At 38.2% G+C, this 22,142-nt stretch overlaps 3 protein-coding genes and 1 pseudogene across 6 annotated transcripts in view; 2 read left to right on the top strand and 2 right to left on the bottom strand.

Moving 5' to 3' along the window:
* LOC147560267 (F-box/LRR-repeat protein At3g58900-like) overlaps positions 1 to 22,142 on the bottom strand; it is a 65,473-nt gene that overhangs the window by 22,957 nt on the left and 20,374 nt on the right. The window lies entirely within an intron of this gene.
* Positions 10,729 to 13,894, top strand: LOC147560272 (eukaryotic peptide chain release factor subunit 1-3-like). The gene is made up of 3 exons (XM_086662442.1): positions 10,729 to 10,793; positions 11,504 to 12,994; positions 13,439 to 13,894. Exon 2 carries the CDS (start codon positions 11,558 to 11,560, stop codon positions 12,866 to 12,868), a length of 1,311 nt encoding a protein of 436 aa, XP_086518568.1. The 5' UTR covers positions 10,729 to 10,793; positions 11,504 to 11,557; the 3' UTR covers positions 12,869 to 12,994; positions 13,439 to 13,894.
* Positions 16,051 to 19,039, top strand: LOC147560271 (eukaryotic peptide chain release factor subunit 1-3 pseudogene; annotated as a pseudogene). Of its 2 annotated transcripts, none has more exons than XR_015234790.1 (3): positions 16,051 to 16,117; positions 16,806 to 18,254; positions 18,672 to 19,039. The product of XR_015234790.1 is annotated as a eukaryotic peptide chain release factor subunit 1-3 pseudogene, transcript variant X2 (transcript). The 2 variants fall into 2 exon arrangements; XR_015234789.1 differs by lacking the exon at positions 16,051 to 16,117 and adding an exon at positions 16,548 to 16,569.
* LOC147560270 (F-box protein At1g61340-like) lies at positions 19,161 to 20,862 on the bottom strand. 2 transcript variants are annotated; one of them, XM_086662440.1, is made up of 4 exons: positions 20,662 to 20,862; positions 20,005 to 20,282; positions 19,845 to 19,919; positions 19,161 to 19,754 (listed from the first exon to the last, which is right to left on the bottom strand). In XM_086662440.1, the coding sequence occupies exons 2-4, from the start codon at positions 20,260 to 20,262 to the stop codon at positions 19,536 to 19,538; spliced, it is 552 nt and encodes a 183-aa protein (XP_086518566.1). In that variant the 5' UTR covers positions 20,263 to 20,282; positions 20,662 to 20,862; the 3' UTR covers positions 19,161 to 19,535. The 2 variants fall into 2 exon arrangements, with proteins under 2 accessions (XP_086518566.1, XP_086518567.1); XM_086662441.1 differs by having other exon boundaries at positions 20,005 to 20,309; positions 20,662 to 20,828.

Here is a 22,142-nt window from a genome sequence, read left to right as displayed (position 1 = left end):
GAGATATACAAAAAAAATTCGTCAAGAAAAACTCATAAATGTCTAAAAAAAAAGTTACTTTACTTTGAAGTCAAAAGCTAAAAATTTTAACTTCAGAAAAAAGTCAAATTTTAACTTAAATGAAGTCGATAATTTTTGCGTACCTGTAACGCCCCAAGCCTAGATTTCCACGTCGGCCGCCATGAAAACCTAAACTCAAAGCATTTCTCCGCAGAACAGTAAACATAGTTGATATACCCATCAAAAGAGACAAATAATATCAAATGTGAAGCTCATAAGAATCAATAAATCATCTAAAAGAAATCCATTAAACTTTCTTAACTCAAACAATGGTTCTGAATCATCGACACGTAGGTCGGACAATAACGAATGAAAGAAATAACTATCTAGAAAGTGAAACTCCAAATAACTACCTAATCTCGAAAACGAAAACTAAGAAAGAAGCTCTGAACTGACGAACTGGGATCAAGCTGGTGGCACTCCCCGATCTCTATCACCTGAAAAATAGTAGGCTGGGTCAGAACCCAGCTAGTAGATTTCTAATTACCTAAGGTCTAAATAGACCAATTCAACACAAAACCAAGTATCGAACAACAGAACAATAATAACAGTCCATTATGTTACACCTTTCGTGCTAACACAATTGAAGTCAACCTGTTACACGGTTGAAGAGGTTCATACAATACAACTTCCCTTTTGGAGGGGCATAACCAATTTTGAGGTCCACGAGATAGCGTCACTTACCATTCATGTTTGCATCGTCTTAAACCTCTCAATAGACAAAGGATACCACCCAAAAAGGGGATCCGTGCAACACGAGCACAGTGCAACACGAGCACTTTACATATGAGCAGGAGGCGAGCCAACCTCTAGTTGGTAATTACTTCTCAAACTAGAAGTATGTGGTCCACAAGAATGATCTTGTGTTTGCATCGACTTAGACCTCTTCATAAACTATGGATACCTCCCAAAAAGGGGATCCGTGCAACACGAGCACATATGAGCAGGAAGCGAGCCAACCACCGATTACTTATGGATTACAATCGTCAATCCATATTTGAACTCAAACCCCTGGTCCACTGGGTTGTCCAATATCACATTGACAAACCCGTGTTTGCAATCGATCCACATGTCGAGCCAACCAGTCTTAGTTCATTCCATTAACGGAACTCAAGATCATGGTCCACCAAGTTATCTAATATCACATAAATAACTAGTGTTTGCAATCGACTCACATGTCGAGCCAACCAGTCTTGGTTCCGACTAGCCTATGCTTTCTAGGTTAACAACCTAAAGCAATATATCACACACAACTATTGGTAGCACTCATGCTCCAATACCACACAAATAATCTCATACAATCAATTATCAATAACAATAACATAAACACGAATAATTCTTAATATCTAGGCTGTTGTCCGGGTGTATATATATACCATATTTATATAACCTAAATAACCTAGGTTGCTGTCCGGGTATATGTATACTCCATTAATATAACTATAATGATCTAGGGTTACTATGTTGTTGTTGTAATTAGTTTCTAATCATAATATATATCTATGGTATCACTAATTAGTTCTAAGTTGATGATAACCTAGTATACAACAATGGTTCAAAGCTATTATAGTACTACTATCCAAAACTAGGTTAAAAATTAAAGAGGGCTATATAAACCCTAGGGAAGAAGAAACCTACTTGATTTTTGTAGCACCAAGAAGAAGAAACCAAATCCTTTAGTAACCCTTTGAAGCTCCCTCACTTTCCCACACTTCTTCTCTCTAGAAATCACTTTCTCTCTCTAGGTTGTATTACCTTCTTTCAACTCCCAGCTAATGAGAAGAAAAGAAATAAAAAAGGGGGAAAAGAAATTAAAGGGTCGGGAAGGGTTAAGGGCTTTCAAGCTTTATAGGGGTGTTGCTATTGGCACCCTCGTTTTTTGCTAATAGCACCCCTATAAAGTGAGGGTGTTACAATCTCCCCTCCTAAAAGGAAATTTCGTCCTCGAAATTGAACGTACCTAATTAGCGGAAAAGATGAGGATAACGGAGTTGCATATCATCCTCACGCTCCCAAGTAACTTCCTTGTCATTGTGGTGATGCCACTGAACCTTGACCATGGGAATCGTCTTTCGGCGAAGAACATGCTCTCTACGATCAATGATACGAACTGGTTCCTCCTCATATGACACATTTGGCTGGAGCTCCAAATCATGGTAATCTATCACTGAATGTTGATCTCCATCTCTCACATGTTTTCGAAGCATTGAAACGTGAAAGACATCGTGGACTCCTGTGAAGCTTACAGGCAAGTCAAGACGATAGGCTACTTTTCCCACCTTCTCAACTATTTTGAAAGGTCCAATATACCTGGGAGCCAACTTTCCTTTCTTACCGAATCGTAAAACACCTTTCATAGGTGACACCTTCAATAAAACCTCATCCCCAACAATAAACTCCAAATCCCTTCGTCGGTTGTCGGCATAACTCTTTTGACGACTTTGAGCTGCTTGGAGCCTACTTCGAATCAAAGCGATTTTCTCAGAAGTGTCCCGAATCACCTCTGGTCCTTCTAGTTTAGCGTCACCTGCCTCTGTCCAACACAATGGTGACCGACAAGGTCTCCCGTATAATGCCTCGAAAGGTGCCATGCCAATACTAGATTGGTAACTATTATTATATGCGAATTCTACCAAAGGCAAATGATCTTGCCAACTCCATCCAAGATCTAGTATTGAGCATCTCAACATATCTTCAAGTACTCTGTTAACTCGCTCTGTCTGCCCATCAGTCTGAGGGTGAAAAGCTGTACTGAAATGTAAAGATGTCCCCATAGAAGTTTGGAAACTCTTCCAAAACCGTGAAGTAAAGGACGAATCTCTGTCTGAAACAATAGACACCGGAACTCCGTGTAACCTGACAATCTCCTTAATGTAAAACTGTGTCAGTCGGTCCCCACTATCTGTCGTCTTCACTGGTAGGAAGTGAGCCGACTTAGTCAACCTGTCAACTATCACCCAAATAGCGTCCAAGCCTCTACTAGATCGCGGTAAACCCGTGATGAAGTCCATTGATATATTCTCCCATTTCCACTCCGGAATGGGCAACGGTTCCAAGAGTCCGGATGGATGTCGATTTTCCGCTTTCACCATCTGACACACATTACACTTCCTCACATACTCCGCAACATCTTTCTTCATCCCTGACCACCACACCTGCCTCTTCAAGTCTTTGTACATCTTGTTACCCCCGGGGTGAACTGTGTACTTACTTCGGTGTGCTTCATCTAATATATCCCGTCTCAAGACCGGATCTGCCGGTACATATAGTCTCCCTCGAAATCTAAATCCGCCGTCCTGCCCGGTACTGAACTCAGTCTCAGTCTCTTGCATTAACGAAACCTGTTTCTGGCACCACTCATCATCAATTTGGGCATCCACAATACGATTCAACAAAGATGGTCTAACAACCATACTACCCAGAAATAACGAGTCAATTCCTGACCCAACCACGTCAATGTCGTATGTTGCTACATCCTCCAACATCTTCCACTGGTTCATCATCAATGTTGCCACGATACCCCTCGGTTGTCGGCTTAGTGCATCGGCTACCACATTTGCCTTACCCGGGTGGTATTGCAACGTGAAGTTATAATCCTTCATCAACTCCAACCACCTGCGCTGACGCATGTTCAACTCCTTTTGTGAGAAGAGATACTTGAGGCTCTTATGATCGGTAAAGAGATCGAACTTCTCACCATACAGATAGTGCCTCCAAATCTTCAAAGCAAACACTATAGCTGCCAACTCTAAGTCATGAGTTGGATAGTTTTGCTCATGTGGCCTCAACTGCCTAGAAGCATACGCAACCACTTTATCTTTTTGCATCAATACACACCCTAAACCCTGAATAGAAGCATCTGTATAAATCACAAATCTGGTGCCACTCTCTGGAATGACCAACACCGGTGCCGTAGTCAACTTCGTCTTAAGTTCTTTGAAAGCCTTATCACACTTTGTATCCCACGAGAATGTCACTCCCTTCTTTGTAAGATTCGTCAAAGGTCCTGCAATACTTGAGAACCCCTTGATGAACCGACGATAATACCCAGCCAATCCCAGAAAACTGCGAATCTCAGTAACCGAGGTAGGCTGCTTCCAATTAAGCACAGCTTCAACCTTAGAAGGGTCAACCAATACTCCGTCCTTCGAAATAACATGGCCTAGGAATTTTACTTCCTCTTGCCAAAAATCACATTTCTCGAACTTTGCATATAACTGATGTTCCATCAGTCTCTCTAACACCAATCTCAAGTGATCTTCATGATCCTCCTTAGTCTTGGAGTAGATAAGAATGTCATCAATAAAGACAATGACAAATTTATCCAAGAAGTCCCTGAACACCCGATTCATGAGGTCCATAAACACTGCAGGAGCGTTAGTCAAACCGAAAGACATAACAAGAAACTCATACGAACCATAACGTGTCACAAATGCCGTCTTAGGAATGTCCTCCTCTCGGACTCGTAACTGATGGTACCCTGATCTCAAGTCAATCTTAGAGAACCACTTGGTCCCTCTCAGTTGATCAAACAGATCATCAATCCTTGGTAAAGGATATTTATTCTTCACAGTAACCTTGTTGAGCTCTCTATAATCGATACACAACCTCATTGACCCATCTTTCTTTTTAACAAAAAGAACAGGTGCACCCCAAGGAGAACTACTCTGACGTATGAACCCCTGATCTAGTAATTTCTGAATCTGGTCCTTAAGCTCTCGCAGTTCTATCGGAGCCATTCGATAAGGAGTTCGGGCTATAGGTTTAGTACCCGGTTCCAACTGAATGCAGAAGTCAACCTCTCTGCGTGGTGGCAACCCTGGTACATCTCTGAACACATCGTGGTACTCACTAACCACATCAATACTATCAAGCCCCTCACTCATTACCGGATGCTCTTCTAGCTCTACGTGACTCAGGTGAACCTCTCTCATCTGACAAGTCAACGCTGACACTGTAAACACTTCTTCCCCTGGAAGAGAAAATGTGACTGTCTTGGCATAACAGTCCAGAAGTGCATGGTATGAGGCAAGCCAATCCATGCCTAAAATCACATCATACCGCACCAACTCAAGCACAAAAAGGTCTGCAGCGAAGTCTCGCTCACCCAATCTAATGATACACCCCTTACAGATGTGGTCTATCACAATCAAACCACCCCAAGCAGAAGACACCGAAAAAGATCTCCCACATCGATCTAACTCTATGGGTAACTTACGAACAAAAGAAACAGAGATAAATGTGCCCATGGCACCAGGATCAAATAAAATTTTACCCATTCTAGTATGAATAAGGAATGTACCTTCCACCACATCAGTAGGTGCGCGGTCATCTCTAGGAAGGATGGCATTCAACTGTGGTTGTTGTCCACGTCCCTGTGGTCTGCCCTGCGGGTTACGCTCATGATGACGCCCCTGATTTCCTGTCTGAGCTCTAGTCCTCCTCGGACAATCAAAAGACCTGTGCCCTACTTCCTGACAATTAAAACAAACTCCTCTAAATGGTCTCTGTTCCACACCATCAACATTAGCCACTGGCGGTTGCCTACCTGTAGTCACCACTGTCATATCCCTGTTGCCTCCCTCGATCCGAGGCCTCTTACCATCCCGTTGACCATTATAGTTGTTGCGCTGATTCCAACCAACCTTCCCATAACTGCTACTGTTCCCCTTTTGTTCACCCTTGCTTTGCACTTTGATTCCTCTCTGCTTCTTTGCCTCCTGTATCCGAGCATCGTGAACCTTAGCACAAGAAACCACCTTCTGATAGGTGTCGAAACTAGGTTGCCCTGCAATGTACCTAGCAATGTTGTCACGCAACCCATTGACAAACCTCTCAATCTTTTCCTCCTCTGTGGGAATTAGTTGAGTAGCGAAGAGGGAGAGTCTGTGAAACTCATTCTCATACTCCAAAACTGATTGATTCTCCCCTTGCTTCAACTCCTGAAATTCCCTCTTAAGTGTTTGTTGTGCCGAGAAAGGAATAAAGTTTTCCATGAAGACCTTCTTAAATTCTTCCCAGGTGAACCTCAACGGATCCACTAGCCTAGACTGAGTGTCCCACCAAGTAGCTGCATTCTTCTTCAACTGGAACACTGCCATCCGCTGCTTATATTCCTCAGAGCAATCAAACGCCACGAACATCCTCTCTATCTCCTTACACCATTCATATGCCTCTACCGGTCCTCCAGTCCCATCAAATGTTGGCGGTTTCATTTTCATAAACTCATGGTAGTACTTCAACCAGGTCATCTCAGTCGGTGGCCTCACATTCACAACAGGACCTCCCGTCTCTAGTGTCGGATTCTGTGTCCGAGCTTGTTCCCTTGTTTGAGCCTCTGCTGCGATGTTAATCAAATTTTGCAATGCGGCTGCATCAATTGTCACTGTCTCTCCTCCGTTCAGATTAGGATTTGTAGTCTCATGACCCCCTGACTGTCCATGTGTACCCTCTGGTGCTGTAGAACCCCTTTCCTCAGGTAGGACACCTCGACCTCGACCTCTACCACCCCCTCGGGTGCGAGCACTGCGACGACCTCTGCCACGACCAGTAGCCCCTTCGCTAACCATAACTCTAATCAAATCCAAAAGAGAAACCAAGTCAAAACTTAGACAGTCAAGAGTTCCGTACAAAAATTACTACGTACTATGCGCCTAGAGGGGTTGAACCCTGCACACTGATCCTAGGATTTATGAACCTAGAGCTCTGATACCACTTTGTAACGCCCCAAGCCTAGATTTCCACGTCGGCCGCCATGAAAACCTAAACTCAAAGCATTTCTCCGCAGAACAGTAAACATAGTTGATATACCCATCAAAAGAGACAAATAATATCAAATGTGAAGCTCATAAGAATCAATAAATCATCTAAAAGAAATCCATTAAACTTTCTTAACTCAAACAATGGTTCTGAATCATCGACACGTAGGTCGGACAATAACGAATGAAAGAAATAACTATCTAGAAAGTGAAACTCCAAATAACTACCTAATCTCGAAAACGAAAACTAAGAAAGAAGCTCTGAACTGACGAACTGGGATCAAGCTGGTGGCACTCCCCGATCTCTATCACCTGAAAAATAGTAGGCTGGGTCAGAACCCAGCTAGTAGATTTCTAATTACCTAAGGTCTAAATAGACCAATTCAACACAAAACCAAGTATCGAACAACAGAACAATAATAACAGTCCATTATGTTACACCTTTCGTGCTAACACAATTGAAGTCAACCTGTTACACGGTTGAAGAGGTTCATACAATACAACTTCCCTTTTGGAGGGGCATAACCAATTTTGAGGTCCACGAGATAGCGTCACTTACCATTCATGTTTGCATCGTCTTAAACCTCTCAATAGACAAAGGATACCACCCAAAAAGGGGATCCGTGCAACACGAGCACAGTGCAACACGAGCACTTTACATATGAGCAGGAGGCGAGCCAACCTCTAGTTGGTAATTACTTCTCAAACTAGAAGTATGTGGTCCACAAGAATGATCTTGTGTTTGCATCGACTTAGACCTCTTCATAAACTATGGATACCTCCCAAAAAGGGGATCCGTGCAACACGAGCACATATGAGCAGGAAGCGAGCCAACCACCGATTACTTATGGATTACAATCGTCAATCCATATTTGAACTCAAACCCCTGGTCCACTGGGTTGTCCAATATCACATTGACAAACCCGTGTTTGCAATCGATCCACATGTCGAGCCAACCAGTCTTAGTTCATTCCATTAACGGAACTCAAGATCATGGTCCACCAAGTTATCTAATATCACATAAATAACTAGTGTTTGCAATCGACTCACATGTCGAGCCAACCAGTCTTGGTTCCGACTAGCCTATGCTTTCTAGGTTAACAACCTAAAGCAATATATCACACACAACTATTGGTAGCACTCATGCTCCAATACCACACAAATAATCTCATACAATCAATTATCAATAACAATAACATAAACACGAATAATTCTTAATATCTAGGCTGCTGTCCGGGTGTATATATATACCATATTTATATAACCTAAATAACCTAGGTTGCTGTCCGGGTATATGTATACTCCATTAATATAACTATAATGATCTAGGGTTACTATGTTGTTGTTGTAATTAGTTTCTAATCATAATATATATCTATGGTATCACTAATTAGTTCTAAGTTGATGATAACCTAGTATACAACAATGGTTCAAAGCTATTATAGTACTACTATCCAAAACTAGGTTAAAAATTAAAGAGGGCTATATAAACCCTAGGGAAGAAGAAACCTACTTGATTTTTGTAGCACCAAGAAGAAGAAACCAAATCCTTTAGTAACCCTTTGAAGATCCCTCACTTTCCCACACTTCTTCTCTCTAGAAATCACTTTCTCTCTCTAGGTTGTATTACCTTCTTTCAACTCCCAGCTAATGAGAAGAAAAGAAATAAAAAAGGGGGAAAAGAAATTAAAGGGTCGGGAAGGGTTAAGGGCTTTCAAGCTTTATAGGGGTGTTGCTATTGGCACCCTCGTTTTTTGCTAATAGCACCCCTATAAAGTGAGGGTGTTACAGTACCAAACTAACTTTTTGACTTTTCTACTTAAATAAGCAAAAAAGTAACTTATTTTAGTGTTGCCAAACGACACCTGAGTAAAAGTCACACTTATTAACTAGTAGACAATTTCATATAGATTCATCCAATGTTAGATTTTTTATGTTCCTTGAGTTATAGATTAGAGTTATTTTCTAAATGGCCCCCAACTTTGTGACCAGTTTCTTGCCTGGCCCCCTACTTTAGCAAATATTCTCGTATGGCCTCATTTTTCCGTTATCTTTAACTGTCCGTTACTTTCTCTGCTCCATGTCATTTTCTCTCTCTGCCAAGTCACCTATCACGCCACATCATCATCTTCTCCGGCCGGAGTTTTTAGTGAGAGAGAGAGAGAGAGGCGAGGAAAAATAAAAATTTCTAGAGAGAGAGAGGAGAGAGAAAATAATTTTTTTAAAATATTTGAAGATGCCCGACCAGAAATTTGGCCGGCGGGCGGCCCCTGCGGGAGAAGATGATGATGTAGCGTGATAGGTGACTTGGCAGAGAGAGAAAATGAGATGGAGGAGAGAGAGTAACAGACAGTTAAAGATAACGGAAAAAGGGGGTCATACGGGAATATTTGCTAAAGTAGGGGGCCAGGCAGGAAGCTGGTCACAAAGTTGGGGGTCATTTGAAAAATAACTCTATAGATTATAATCATGATAACTATATCTACTTAGAAATTACATCAAGTCATTTAAATCATCAGACTACAATCCCAGAGGAAATGACTTTTTATGTAGATGCATTTCAAATGCTTCAATAGGGTTTCTATGTTACTAGTTTTATTCACGTTGCCAATAACCTTTGGTTGGAGCGGTAAGAGGTATAATCTTCCATTTTAGAAGTCAAGGGTTCGAGGCACGCTGACCACTAAAAAAGATTCATTCACGTTGTCCAACAATTCTATGATTCTATTAGTACTATAAAATGCTTATCATTCTTCGTGTAACCCATTTTTCTGAGAACCGGACAAAATAGATTAAACGAAAGAGATCCAAGTGAATGGAAAGGAAAAAACAAAGGATAAATTCCACTTTCACTTTAAAGAGGCAAGAAATATTTACAGCATACACATTTGAGTTTCTTATACAATTTTCTAGAAAATATCTAAAGATTTTCTCTGGACCACACAATGTTTTTTGCTTTAATTGCTCCATTTACACATGGCTACCTCAAAGTTTTGTGTTTCTTGATAAGTGGCCGCCCCGATTATCTACACAACGGGAGGCGCCTATAGAGCTACCCTTAATTTTCTGACAAAAATATTAGTTTAATAATCGGAAGTCCACCAACTCTAGTGGGACCAAGAATCTAACCTCATACATATAGAGTATATTTCTTTTGTTGAAAGGAGATATAGAGTATATGAAAGTGAAGAATATGATACTGGAGAATTAACTCAATACAAAAGAATTAGAAAAAGAAAAAGTGATTTGTCTTTGTGATAATGAAAGGAAAATTAGTCCGTTAACATAGTAAAGAGCATGTATAAACATGCCATTACTCTATTTTGGTATAGAGAAGCATTATTTTCCTAAGGGCGCCCTTTTCCTAATTAATTGTAGAGTTATTTTGATAGATGTCATTTGGACTTTGGACTAGTAAATATCTCTAATACTTTCTTCCTTCTTTGAGAAAATCAATCTAGAGATCAACAAAATCAGGAATCAAAATATATTCTAAAAAGCTTTACCAAAAAATATTTTATACTTCCTTCCCAAGAATAGAATAATAATAGTAGTACTTTTTACACCACAAGATAGGCAAGAATAAACATTAACAATAATCTCTACCGTCCGTTTCCTTAAATCGAAATTAAGGGCTACAACAGGACTCAATAAATTCGACCTAAATATATATATTCGCCCTATTCAGCTAACATAAATTAAACAGTTTCGACCAATGATAACCCGCCATGTGTGTAAACCGACCTATTCCTAAACACATGGCAGAATCTTATGGGTTTGCTACATATACGCCAAATCTAACATCTAATCCAACGGTTATTTCTACTCTGAGAATTTGTGCAAAAAAAAAGAAACCCTAATAAAAAAAAGAATATATATATAATTTTCTATTGTTTCTCTCTCTACCCTAGAACCCTTGCCTCGACGGAAGAAAAATCTTCAGACCAAGAAGAAGAGCGACAAGGCCGGCGAAAGGTAACTTAATCTTGTTTGATTCTTAATCTTGTTTATTGATCTTTAATTTTGTTCAGTTTGTTTTATCTAAAGATATAAGTTGTGAAAATCTTATTGATTTTTGTGTTGATTTGATTTCTAGTAAGAGAATTTCTTGTTTGATTCCATATTTCTAGTGAGAGAAACTAGGGTTTAATTGATTATGTACTGTTATTAGTACATAATCAATTTGTGGTGAAAATCTTATTGATTTTTGTGTTGGTCTTTGTAATTTGTATTTTGTTACAATTTGTGGTGAATTCGGCGACCTAACGCATGAAGTTCTTGTAGATCCTTTAAAATTCACATGTTCTTGATTTAGATTTTGGGATTAGGATAGTTTTTGTTAAGCTAATTTGAAAGGCCCACTGAATTTGCTTAGATTAAGTGATTTGTTTAAGGCATCAAGCATTAATAAATATTAAAACAAGAAGACTTTAATCTGTTTATTATATTTTAATGAACCCCACTTATAAAAAAAGTAAAATTATCCTTCTTTTTAATTGAATTTTTTTTTATTTCATCAAGTCAGTTTCAGTTACTAGTATAATTATTCATTGTTCAAGTCTGCAAGGTGCTTAGTATTGTGATTTCAGTATGTTAACATGTTTCTTTTATGGGTTTTTGTCGGATAAATTAAAGTATTAGTTTTGGCATTAATAGCGTGAATTTGGTGTATATTTGATTGGCAGGTGTGTGATACTTATTCTTCTTTTACGTACAAGTTGCTTTTTACGAGTCTTACAATGTCGGAAAGCCACGAAACTGACAAGAACATTGAGATCTGGAAGATCAAGAAATTGATCAAGGCATTGGAAGCTGCTAGAGGAAATGGGACGAGCATGATTTCTCTTATCATGCCTCCTCGCGATCAGATTGCTCGGGTCACTAAGATGTTGGGAGATGAATTTGGTACTGCGTCTAACATCAAAAGTAGGGTTAACCGTCAATCTGTTTTGGGTGCTATTACTTCTGCCCAGCAGAGGCTGAAGCTTTACAACAAGGTTCCTCCGAATGGTTTGGTTCTATATACAGGAACCATTGTTACTGATGATGGGAAGGAGAAGAAGGTAACCATTGACTTCGAACCTTTTAAGCCTATCAATGCGTCACTTTATCTATGTGATAACAAGTTCCACACAGAGGCTCTGAATGAACTTCTTGAATCCGATGATAAGTTTGGGTTCATTGTAATGGATGGAAATGGAACTCTTTTTGGAACTTTAAGTGGTAATACTCGTGAAATCCTTCACAAATTCAGTGTTGATCTCCCAAAGAAACATGGACGAGGAGGTCAATCAGCTTTGCGTTTTGCTCGTCTTCGAATGGAGAAGCGTCACAATTACGTGAGAAAGACAGCTGAGCTAGCAACACAGTTCTACATTAACGCAGCTACTAGTCAGCCCAATGTTGCAGGACTCATCCTTGCTGGGTCTGCTGATTTCAAGACGGAGTTAAGCCAATCTGATATGTTTGATCCTCGTCTTCAAGCCAAAATTCTGAATGTCGTGGATGTTTCTTATGGTGGTGAAAACGGGTTTAACCAGGCGATCGAGCTCTCTGCGGAAATTCTCTCAAATGTGAAATTTGTCCAAGAGAAACGCTTAATTGGAAAATACTTTGAAGAGATAAGCCAGGACACAGGAAAGTACGTATTTGGGGTAGATGACACGCTGAAAGCATTAGAGATGGGTGCTGTTGAAACCCTAATTGTATGGGAAAATCTGGATCTTAACAGATATGTGTTGAAAAACAGTGTGACAGGCGAAGTTGTGATAAAGCACTACAACAAAGATCAGGAAAACACTCAAAGCAACTTCCGTGATCCTTCTAACAATGCAGAATGGGAAGTTCAGGAAAAACTATCTCTTTTGGAATGGTTTGCTAATGAGTACAAGCAATTTGGTTGTACTCTTGAATTTGTCACTAACAAATCACAGGAGGGTTCTCAGTTTTGCAGAGGATTCGGTGGTATTGGAGGAATTCTTCGATACCAGCTCGATATGAGGACATTCGATGAGTTGTCTGATGGAGAATTTGATGATGATTATGAATAGCAATCAATCAACAAATCTGAAAGCCGGTCCAGGATGAGGTGCTTCCTCCTCCGGTTGGGCGAGCTTGCCGCTCGCTGCTGCTGCTGCACCAAGTTTGCTGCCAAAGATTTCAATGGAGATAATAAGGTTTGCTTCTTATTCTTCTGTATCTGCAACTGTTGGTAATCTTTGCGTTTTTTTCTTACTTACAAAATATAGAGACAAGTTTGACATTAGTTCGATAGACAACAAACATTCCATAAATCTGACTACGAGTCAATAAAGATCTCGAGTCAAATTCCCTAAATTTTTTGATCGGTTAAGCCGGACTTACAGTAGATTCTTCATTCAGACTTATTTTATCGTATTTACAGAATAGTTATCCTAGTTAGTCATTTAGAGACGAGTCTGACATGAGTTCGATAGACAACAAACATTCTATAATCTGACACAAGTCAATAAAGATCTTGAGTCAAATTTCAGATCTGAATTTCGAAACAAAAAGTTCATCATTGGTAGTTGCTCTCATAGCTTTTAAGCGTTCTTCTGTTAACTTTAACTTGTAATTTTCTTGTATTTTAACTTAATCAGGAGCAGCATGATATCACCGGTATCAAGGGGGTTTCTGCATCAACCAGCTTGATCTGCAAATAGGTTTCATGAACGGATATGGAAGACAGTAGAAAAACCTAATCGATGATGGATGAAAGGAGAACGAATTAGGAGCACTATATATAATAAGTAGCTTGAAGTTTTAGCTGCAATAGAACCTTAAGGGTCTTTATTTTGTTTCAGTTGGGATATAGGTGGTTTGTTAAATTTTAGATGAACACATTTAGTCATCTATCTCTATTAGTATTATGCTACATATTATGGCTTAGTATTGCCATTAGACTACAATAATAATTTGTGTTCTTTGTGTGTTTTTTAGTCCAAACTCCCCACTTCTAGCATTTTGGGTGTTTGTTCTACATGCTGATCTCGTAGTTTATGTTTTTTGAACCATCATTCTAATTCCTTAATGATGTTTTTTATCATCTTGTGAGATATAAACAGGGCTAATTAGATATAAGTCTACGATTAGGCATCGGAATTGAGAGAAGTCCTGGTGGTCTCGGAACCAACTTTCTTTCATTTTCTAATTTTATTGGAACTGAAAGTCCGGACAAATTGAAGTCTTTAATAACACTCCGGGCACTACCTTACAAAACAAAAAACTTAGGGAGTAAGCGAGACCAGAAGCAAGATCGGGAACAGAGCAAAGGAAGGGAAAGGATGATTAAGTTAACCTCTTCTATTCCCCTTAGATAGAGGCTTTGAACCAGCAGTTCCGGGCGGAACCAAAAAACAGAAAGTCTGAAAATCAGGCAAATTCCTAGTTCCAACGGATTCTTCCACTTGGATTTGACTCTCCCACTTGGATAAAATAGAGCTAGTTCATTGGTATACTACTAGAGCCCAAGCTAATAGGCGTAGGGCTGGGCCTGATGCAACCAGAGGAGGGTTTGAGACAATGAGGAAGGGGCATGGTGCTAATCCATTTCCTTATATTAGAGGATGCGAAGTAGCTCGACTAAGGGGGGAGGTGACGAGCAGTGTTTTATAATACTTGGCCGATTGGTTAGAGCTACTTGTTGGGTTTTTGTTTGTTTGTTTGTTTGTTGAACTAGATACTTGTTGGGTTGGGGTAGGGCACAGGTTCAACTTCTCCAACACCCTTTTTGAGTTAATTTTTAGGGTTTTTGGACATATTTCGCTACTTTTCTAACTTTTAGAAAGACTATTTTGGAAAAGTGAGTAGTCGAGTTATAATATGCTCGTATCGAAAGAAAATTATTTTACTATGGAGGTTGATGAATGTACGAATTATAAGAGTATGAAATCTATCTAACGTATTAAGTTTTTGAAATTGACATTGTTGTAATATGTGCTATTGACATAGAACTTTTTAGACCCTCCTGGAGATATGTTCTGGATACGCCACTGGTTGAAATCTTATATGCTCGTAGGTCTCAGCCAAGCTAGATTTCCCCTTTACATCCGTCTAATATGTTAGCTAGTGTACGTGGGAGTGAGACAATTGTTAATGATTTTACTCTAACACAAATTATTATTTTACGAGTTGGTTTAGCAGCTTGGTTTAAACGATACAATTAAGTAGAGTATGATTTTCCATATATGGAGAGGTTCCTGCCAAGTATCCTGTTGTAGAGGAGTTGTCAATGGCATATTGGCAGTTGTGAAATATTATTTCAATCGTTGGAAACAAATGAAATTTCAAGTACTTCACAAACATTTTTAGGAGTATGTTAGTTTTAGTTTCTTCTTTGTGGATTCTGGTTTAGTTTTCAACTAGCAATGTCGTATTAGAATAATGATAGGAGGTCAAGAAACTTTAGTGGCCCAAATCTGAACACAAAAAAATATAGAGTATATATACGAAAGTGAAGAATATTGTGTTTTGGAATCGATTCAATATAATATTGTAAATATAATATTGTTCCAGTTTACATAAGGGCCTGTTGGGACACGTGCTCCCACAGACCCAGAGTTATAAATGTTTCGTTCTGTTGAAAGATAAAACGTTTTTAATAATGTATCGTTATCAAATGAGTACAATTAAACACATATAATTGATGTTAGACAATGTTAGGCTTATAGCAGAAAGGGAGTTCTCTACCTTGTGAGGCGGAGGTTTGAGTACCCCAACTTTTTTTTTTTTAAGTAGTACCCCAACTTACAATAGTTCATTTATTTTAAAAATTTAAGTACACCACTTTTGTCCTTTCTTTTTTCAATTTATATATGTTTTAGGTGACTAATTATTTATATCAAGACTCTAATTAAAATATTTCACAAATTGATTATAGAAAGTTCTTTGAAAATGCTACCATAACATATAATGATTACTTGGGGATAAATTTTGGACGCAATAATTTATATAATTTAGACAGGATCAACCATAAATCCTAATATTTTCTTTTATAGCATTTATTTACCTCATTCCAAAATATCTTCATGAATAGGAAACTTGAAAGATTATCCCCAAGAATAGAATGATACTACTTTTTGCACCACAAGATGGCAAAACCGACCTATTATTCATAGCCCGATAACCCTAAACCCTAACCCTAATAAAACAAGAATGTATATATATATATATATATATATATATCATATTCTATTGTTTCTCTCTTTAACTTAGGAAGCTTTGCCTCTAGACAGAAAAGATCTTCAGAAGTAGAAGAAGAAGGGCGACAAAGAGGAGAGGTAATCGAATTTAGTCTTCTCTGATTCTTAATCTTAAAATTTGTTCAATTTCTATTGAGGGAAACTAAGTTTTCATTGATTATGTGTTGTTTTTTCTTTTTTGATAATTTGACTTCTATGTACGATAGTCATTATAAGGCGTTGATACATTAAAGATGCGATAAGTACCAAATCAAACAAGAACATGCCTAAAGTCCAACTAAACTATGACCTAAAGCCGAACTAAACTATGACCTAAAACGCAACTAAACTATAGCCTAAAGCCCAACTAACTGTGGCCTAGAGCCCTTCTACATTATTTATGCCATGACAACCTCAAGTTCAATGATCCAGAAATTCCACCATCTTTTCTTCATGTTTGGTTATTTGAAATTTTGATGTGTGTGGTTTAGCTTTTAGGATTAGGATAATTATTGTTAAGCTAATTGTGAAGGCCCACTCCATTTGATTAGGTAAGTAATTTTTTTAAAGATTCAAGCATTAACTAATTGTCTTTCAAGCCTGAAAGATGCTTAGTATCTTTAGAATGTTTACATGTTCTCTTTTATGGGTTTTTGTGGGATAAATTAAAGTATTAGTTTTGTATCACTTAATTTGCTTATAGCTTGTATTTTTTCGTATATTTGATTGGCAGGTTTGTGATTCTTATTCTTCTTTTACGTACTAGTTGTTTTTTTTTTCTGTACAGAGTTTTACAATGTCGGACGGTAACGAAACTGACATGAACATTGAGATATGGAAGATCAAGAAATTGATCAAGGCATTGGAAGCTGCTAGAGGAAATGGAACAAGCATGATTTCTCTTATCATGCCTCCTCGTGTTCAGATTGCTCGGGTCACTAAGATGTTGGGGGATGAATTTGGTGCTGCATCAAACATCCAAAGTAGATTTAACCGTCAATCTGTTTTGGATGCTATTACTTCTGCCCAGCAGAGGCTGAAGCTTTACAACAAGGTTCCTCCGAATGGTTTGGTTCTATACACAGGAACCATTGTTACTGATGATGGGAAGGAGAAGAAGGTAACCATTGACTTCGAACCTTTTAAGCCTATCAATGCGTCACTTTATCTATGTGATAACAAGTTCCACACAGAGGCTCTGAATGAACTTCTTGAATCCGATGATAAGTTTGGGTTCATTGTAATGGATGGAAATGGTTATGGTACTCTTTTTGGAACTTTAAGTGGTAATATTCGTAAGATCCTTCACAATTTCAGTGTTGATCTCCCAAACATACATGGACGAGGAGGTCAATCAGCTTTGCGTTTTGCTCGTCTTCAAATGGAGAAGCGTTACAATTACGTGAGAAAGACAGCTGAGCTAGCAACACAGTTCTACATTAATGCAGCTACTAGTCAGCCTAATGTTTCAGGACTCATCCTTGCTGGATCTGCTGATTTTACGACGGAGTTAAGCCAATCTGATATGTTTGATCCTCGTCTTCAAGCCAAAATACTGAATGTCGTGGATGTTTCTTATGGTGGTGAAAACGGGTTCAACCAGGCGATCGAGCTCTCTGCGGAAATTCTCTCGAATGTGAAGTTTGTCCAAGAGAAACGCTTAATTGGAAAATACCTTAAAGAGATAAGCCAGGACACAGGAAAGTACGTATTTGGAGTAGATGACACGATGAAAGCATTAGAGATGGGTGCTGTTGAAACCCTAATTGTATGGGAAAACCTATATCTTAACAGATATGTGGTGAAAAACAGAGTGACAGGCGAAGTTGTGATAAAGCACTACAACAAAGATCAGGAAAACACTCAAAGCAACTTCCGTGATCCTTCTAACAATGCAGAATGGGAAGTTCAGGAAAAACTATCTCTTTTGGAATGGTTTGCTAATGAGTACAAGCAATTTGGTTGTACTCTTGAATTTGTCACTAACAAATCACAGGAGGGTTCTCAGTTTTGCAGAGGATTCGGTGGTATTGGAGGAATTCTTCGATACCAACTCGATATGAGGACATTTGACGAGTTGTCTGATGGAGAATTTGATGATGATTATGAATAGCAATCAATCAACAAATCTGAAAGCCGGTCCAGGATGAGGTGCTTCCTCCTCCGGTTGGGCGAGGTTGCCGCTCGCTGCTGCTGCACCAAGTTTGCTGCCGAAGATTTCAATGAAGATAATAAGGTTTGTTGCTTATTCTTCTCTATCTTCAACTGTTGGTAATCAGTTGTTGTGTTTGTTTATATCTATGCTGCAAATCTGAGTCGTTTAAGTCAGACTTATTTGAATATGAGTCGTCGGAGTGTGAATTCAATCATTTCAGGTCATTTTAGGCAATAGACTCTTCTTTCAGACTTATTTACATCTGATTCATGCTTATGCAATGAAGTAGCCTTAGTTAGTCATTCAGAGACTAGTTTGACATGAGTTCGATAGACAACAGACATTCTATAATCTGTGACACGAGTCAATCAAGATCTTAAGTCAAATTTTAGATCTGAATTTCGATACGATAAGTTCATCATTGGCTGGTATTTGAGCTTTCGAGCATTCTTCTGTTAACTTCAACTGCTACTCTTTTTTGTATTTTGACTTAATCAGGAGCAGCATGATATTGCTGGTATCAAGGGGGTTTCTGCATCAACCAACTTGATCTGCAAATAGGTTTCATGAATGGACATGGAAGGACGGTAGAAAAACCTAATGGATGCATGGATGAAAGGAGAATGAATGAATTAGAAGCACTATATATATAATAAGTAGCTTGAAGTTTTAGGTTTTAGAGAACCTTGAGGGTCTTTATTTTGTTTCAGTTGTTTATGGGTGGTATGTTGAATCTTAGATGACATTTAGTCACCTTCCTCTATTAGTGTACTACAATTATGGCTTAGTAGTGCCATTAGGCTACAATGACTTGTGTTCTTTGTTGGCTTTTTAGTCTAAACTCTAATTTAGCTGCAGATTTTGGGCATGCCTCCTACTCGCTAATCTCGTAGTTTATGTTGTCTGATAGAATATGCAAATCCTTTGATATCTTCATCTTTGCAACATACTCTATAAATTGTGCACATCTTGGATGAAAGAGGTATATACCCTAAATTTTGTATATAGCAATAAAAGCATGTCTAACATTCACCAAAGACATCACTGAATTGTACTTGCATCAACAAACAAAATGGCAAGGAGGGCATGCCCTTGTTAACTTAAAACTCCTCCATTAATAAACTAGGAAGAGATAAACCAAAAGTGTCATCAACCTTCAATGAAAGAAATTGAAGAATGACCTAACCTTAAACCTTAAACCCTAAACATACACAACTATTTTTATATCCACAAAACAACTACAACAACACCTAATAAATAAACTCCATCCTAACTTCAAAAAGTGTTAGTTGGATGATCTTCATGTACCCCGATTGACAGATTCTTCTCTAGTCATATTTCTATAAACAATTTGTTCTCTGCTTAAGGATCGTCTTCCTTTGGTGAATGAAACAAAGCAATAGCAATTTCATTGAGTTTTTCGCGACTTATTCTTCGCCGACCAAACCTATTTCGTATTGGAGAGTTCGGCGATTCCATCTCAAATTCAATCCGATCTCCTAATTCATTGAAGGTCTTTGCACCTGCAGTTCTTGAATTTGGAGTACTGAATTCAAAATGCCACTGTTTTGCTACCAATGTCTGAAAAATCAAACAATACCAAAAAAATCAATCAATACCCATTTATCATACTAACCGAAGAAAACTTAGATATTCGGATTTGTTACTTACTGCTTCTCTAATAGGTTTTGAGACTCGAAAAAGTTGCTTCAAGTCTTCGTGATCAACGCAACACACTATCCTTATCTGCAAATAAACCAAAACCCATAAGATTTCTTCTAAATTAAATCAAACCGATAACAAAATCTATGTAGTTTCTCGAATTACTAACCAAAATGTCTTGTGGTAATGCATCAAGCGACATCCTTTTCGTATCAACCACGGGCGAAAAATAACGTCTCTTTGATGGTACTTTGAGTGGAAGATCAATATGAAGTGATTCCATTTCCATAAAGTTTGAAATAGAAACCCTTTTCCTTGATAATGTCCTTGTACAGTTAGCAAATTCTAATCTTCCGTTTAGGGCATCTAATGAAGTATTTAAGCTAGAAGCCCTCTTTATAGAATTCATATTCTTCCCCAATGCCATTGTTAAACAAGTAAATAACCCTGAAGTCATGAATGCACAAATTGTTCCTTAATTTTAAGATCAAGGATAGAGAAATAAGGAAGAATTTCAAAACTAATCACTCAAAACCCTAATCTCAATAGTGAAAATGAAACTTATAAACAGGAAACCCTAAAGAACTTAATCATTCATGAATACAAATCTACCATAAGAATCAAAAACCCACATTTCTAAAACAATGTTCCTTAATTGTAAGATAAAGAAGAATGTTAAATCTAACTACCAAAAACCCTAACATCAAAGTCTTCATTCTTCAATGTTCGATGGTGAAAATAAAAACCCATTTCTAGCAACCCTAGATAAGATAAACCCATTATCCTAAAACAAAATAAAACAGAGAAATGGTTTGAATCTTCTTACCTGATAACACAAAACCTGTGCAGAAGAGTCCTTTTTTGAGATTCAAAATGAAATTCGATACCAACCCAATAAAGTTTTTCTCACTTACAATCAAATGGAAACCCTAAATTCCTATCAAAAACCTAAATTAAGTTTGAATGACAACTGATTTTCAACCGACTTTCTTCAATTAGAACCGTCAAAGTTCCAACCTTTATATATAACTTGGACTAAAGCAAAACTCGAATCTTAATATTTTTATGATAACCGTTAGATTTGTTCCAAGTGGCACTTATCCAATGGTAGTGAAATCCGGTTTATTGTGCTCTCACACGTGTCCTTCCGTTCTTTGTTGCTTCCTTGAAAAAACTAGCCGTTATAGTACACGTGTTGGAGTAAGAACACTTTGGTTTTTTTGGTCGGCTAATGTAAAAAGTTTTCTTTTTTTGTTGAAACAAATGTAAAAAGTTTTGATAATTAGATTTGTTTTTGGGCATGTTAGGTTGTACTGGACAGGAGCATATATAATATAATATATATAAATGGATAAAATGTATGTATGTTTTGATAATCTTACAGTTGGTAGCTCAAGTGTTTTTAAGGTGTTGACATAAATTCCACAAAGTCAGGTCTCCGGTTCGAATTCAATAGAAGGTGGAATCTTTGATTATTTGAATTAGGATTATTAGGGTATAAATAATCTAGATGGGCTTTAGGTCATTGTCTAGTTAGGCTATAGGCCCGGTCTTATCGAACTTATCACATTTATGATGTATCAATGCCAAATGTAACGACTAACGTAGATCGTAGTCGTCAACAACCCTTGGTTGGAGTGATAAGAGGTATAATCTTCCATCCTAGAGGTCAAGGGTTCGAGACACGCTGAACAATTCAAAAAAAAAAAAACGTAGATCGTAGTCGACTTCCAAAAAAAAAAAAATCAACCATTTCAGGTCTACGCTACTCGTTACAATGGTAGTGAACATCAAAGATGGTATAAGTATGGTAACCATCTAATTCAAACTTTTACTAGTATAGTCCAGTTAAATCAGAGTCTAAAACCCAACGGTATTATTTATACCTTAATAACTCAAGTTTAATAAACCACAAAATTTACCTCTTCTAAGAATCGAACCACCCCTTGGGCTACCAAATGTTAGATTACTTCATCGATCAATTGTACATCTATTCTAAAAAATTCAAAAGTTACAAGTTATTAATCATAAATCTCTTGTCCTCCCACCACCACCTTTGGCCACAATCACTGTCACCTCTCTCTCTCTCTCTCTCTCTCTCTCTCTCTCTCTCTCTCGATCTCTCTCGATCTCGATCTCGATCTCGATCTCTCGATCAATTGTACATCTATTCTAAAAAATTCAAAAGTTACAAGTCATTAATCATAAATCTCTTGTCCTCCCACCACCACCTTTGGCCACAATCACTGTCTCCTCTCTCTCTCTCTCTCGCACTCTCACTCTGTTTCGGCAAAGGACTGAGTCTCG

The sequence above is a fragment of the Eschscholzia californica genome, unplaced genomic scaffold (assembly GCF_041429995.1).
Source record: "Eschscholzia californica isolate CP2 unplaced genomic scaffold, dmEscCali1.0.p SCAF_2, whole genome shotgun sequence".
NCBI classification, from domain to species: Eukaryota; Viridiplantae; Streptophyta; class Magnoliopsida; order Ranunculales; family Papaveraceae; genus Eschscholzia; species Eschscholzia californica.
Note: the sequence above shows the minus strand (reverse complement) of the source record. Positions and strands in the feature narration are given on the sequence as shown.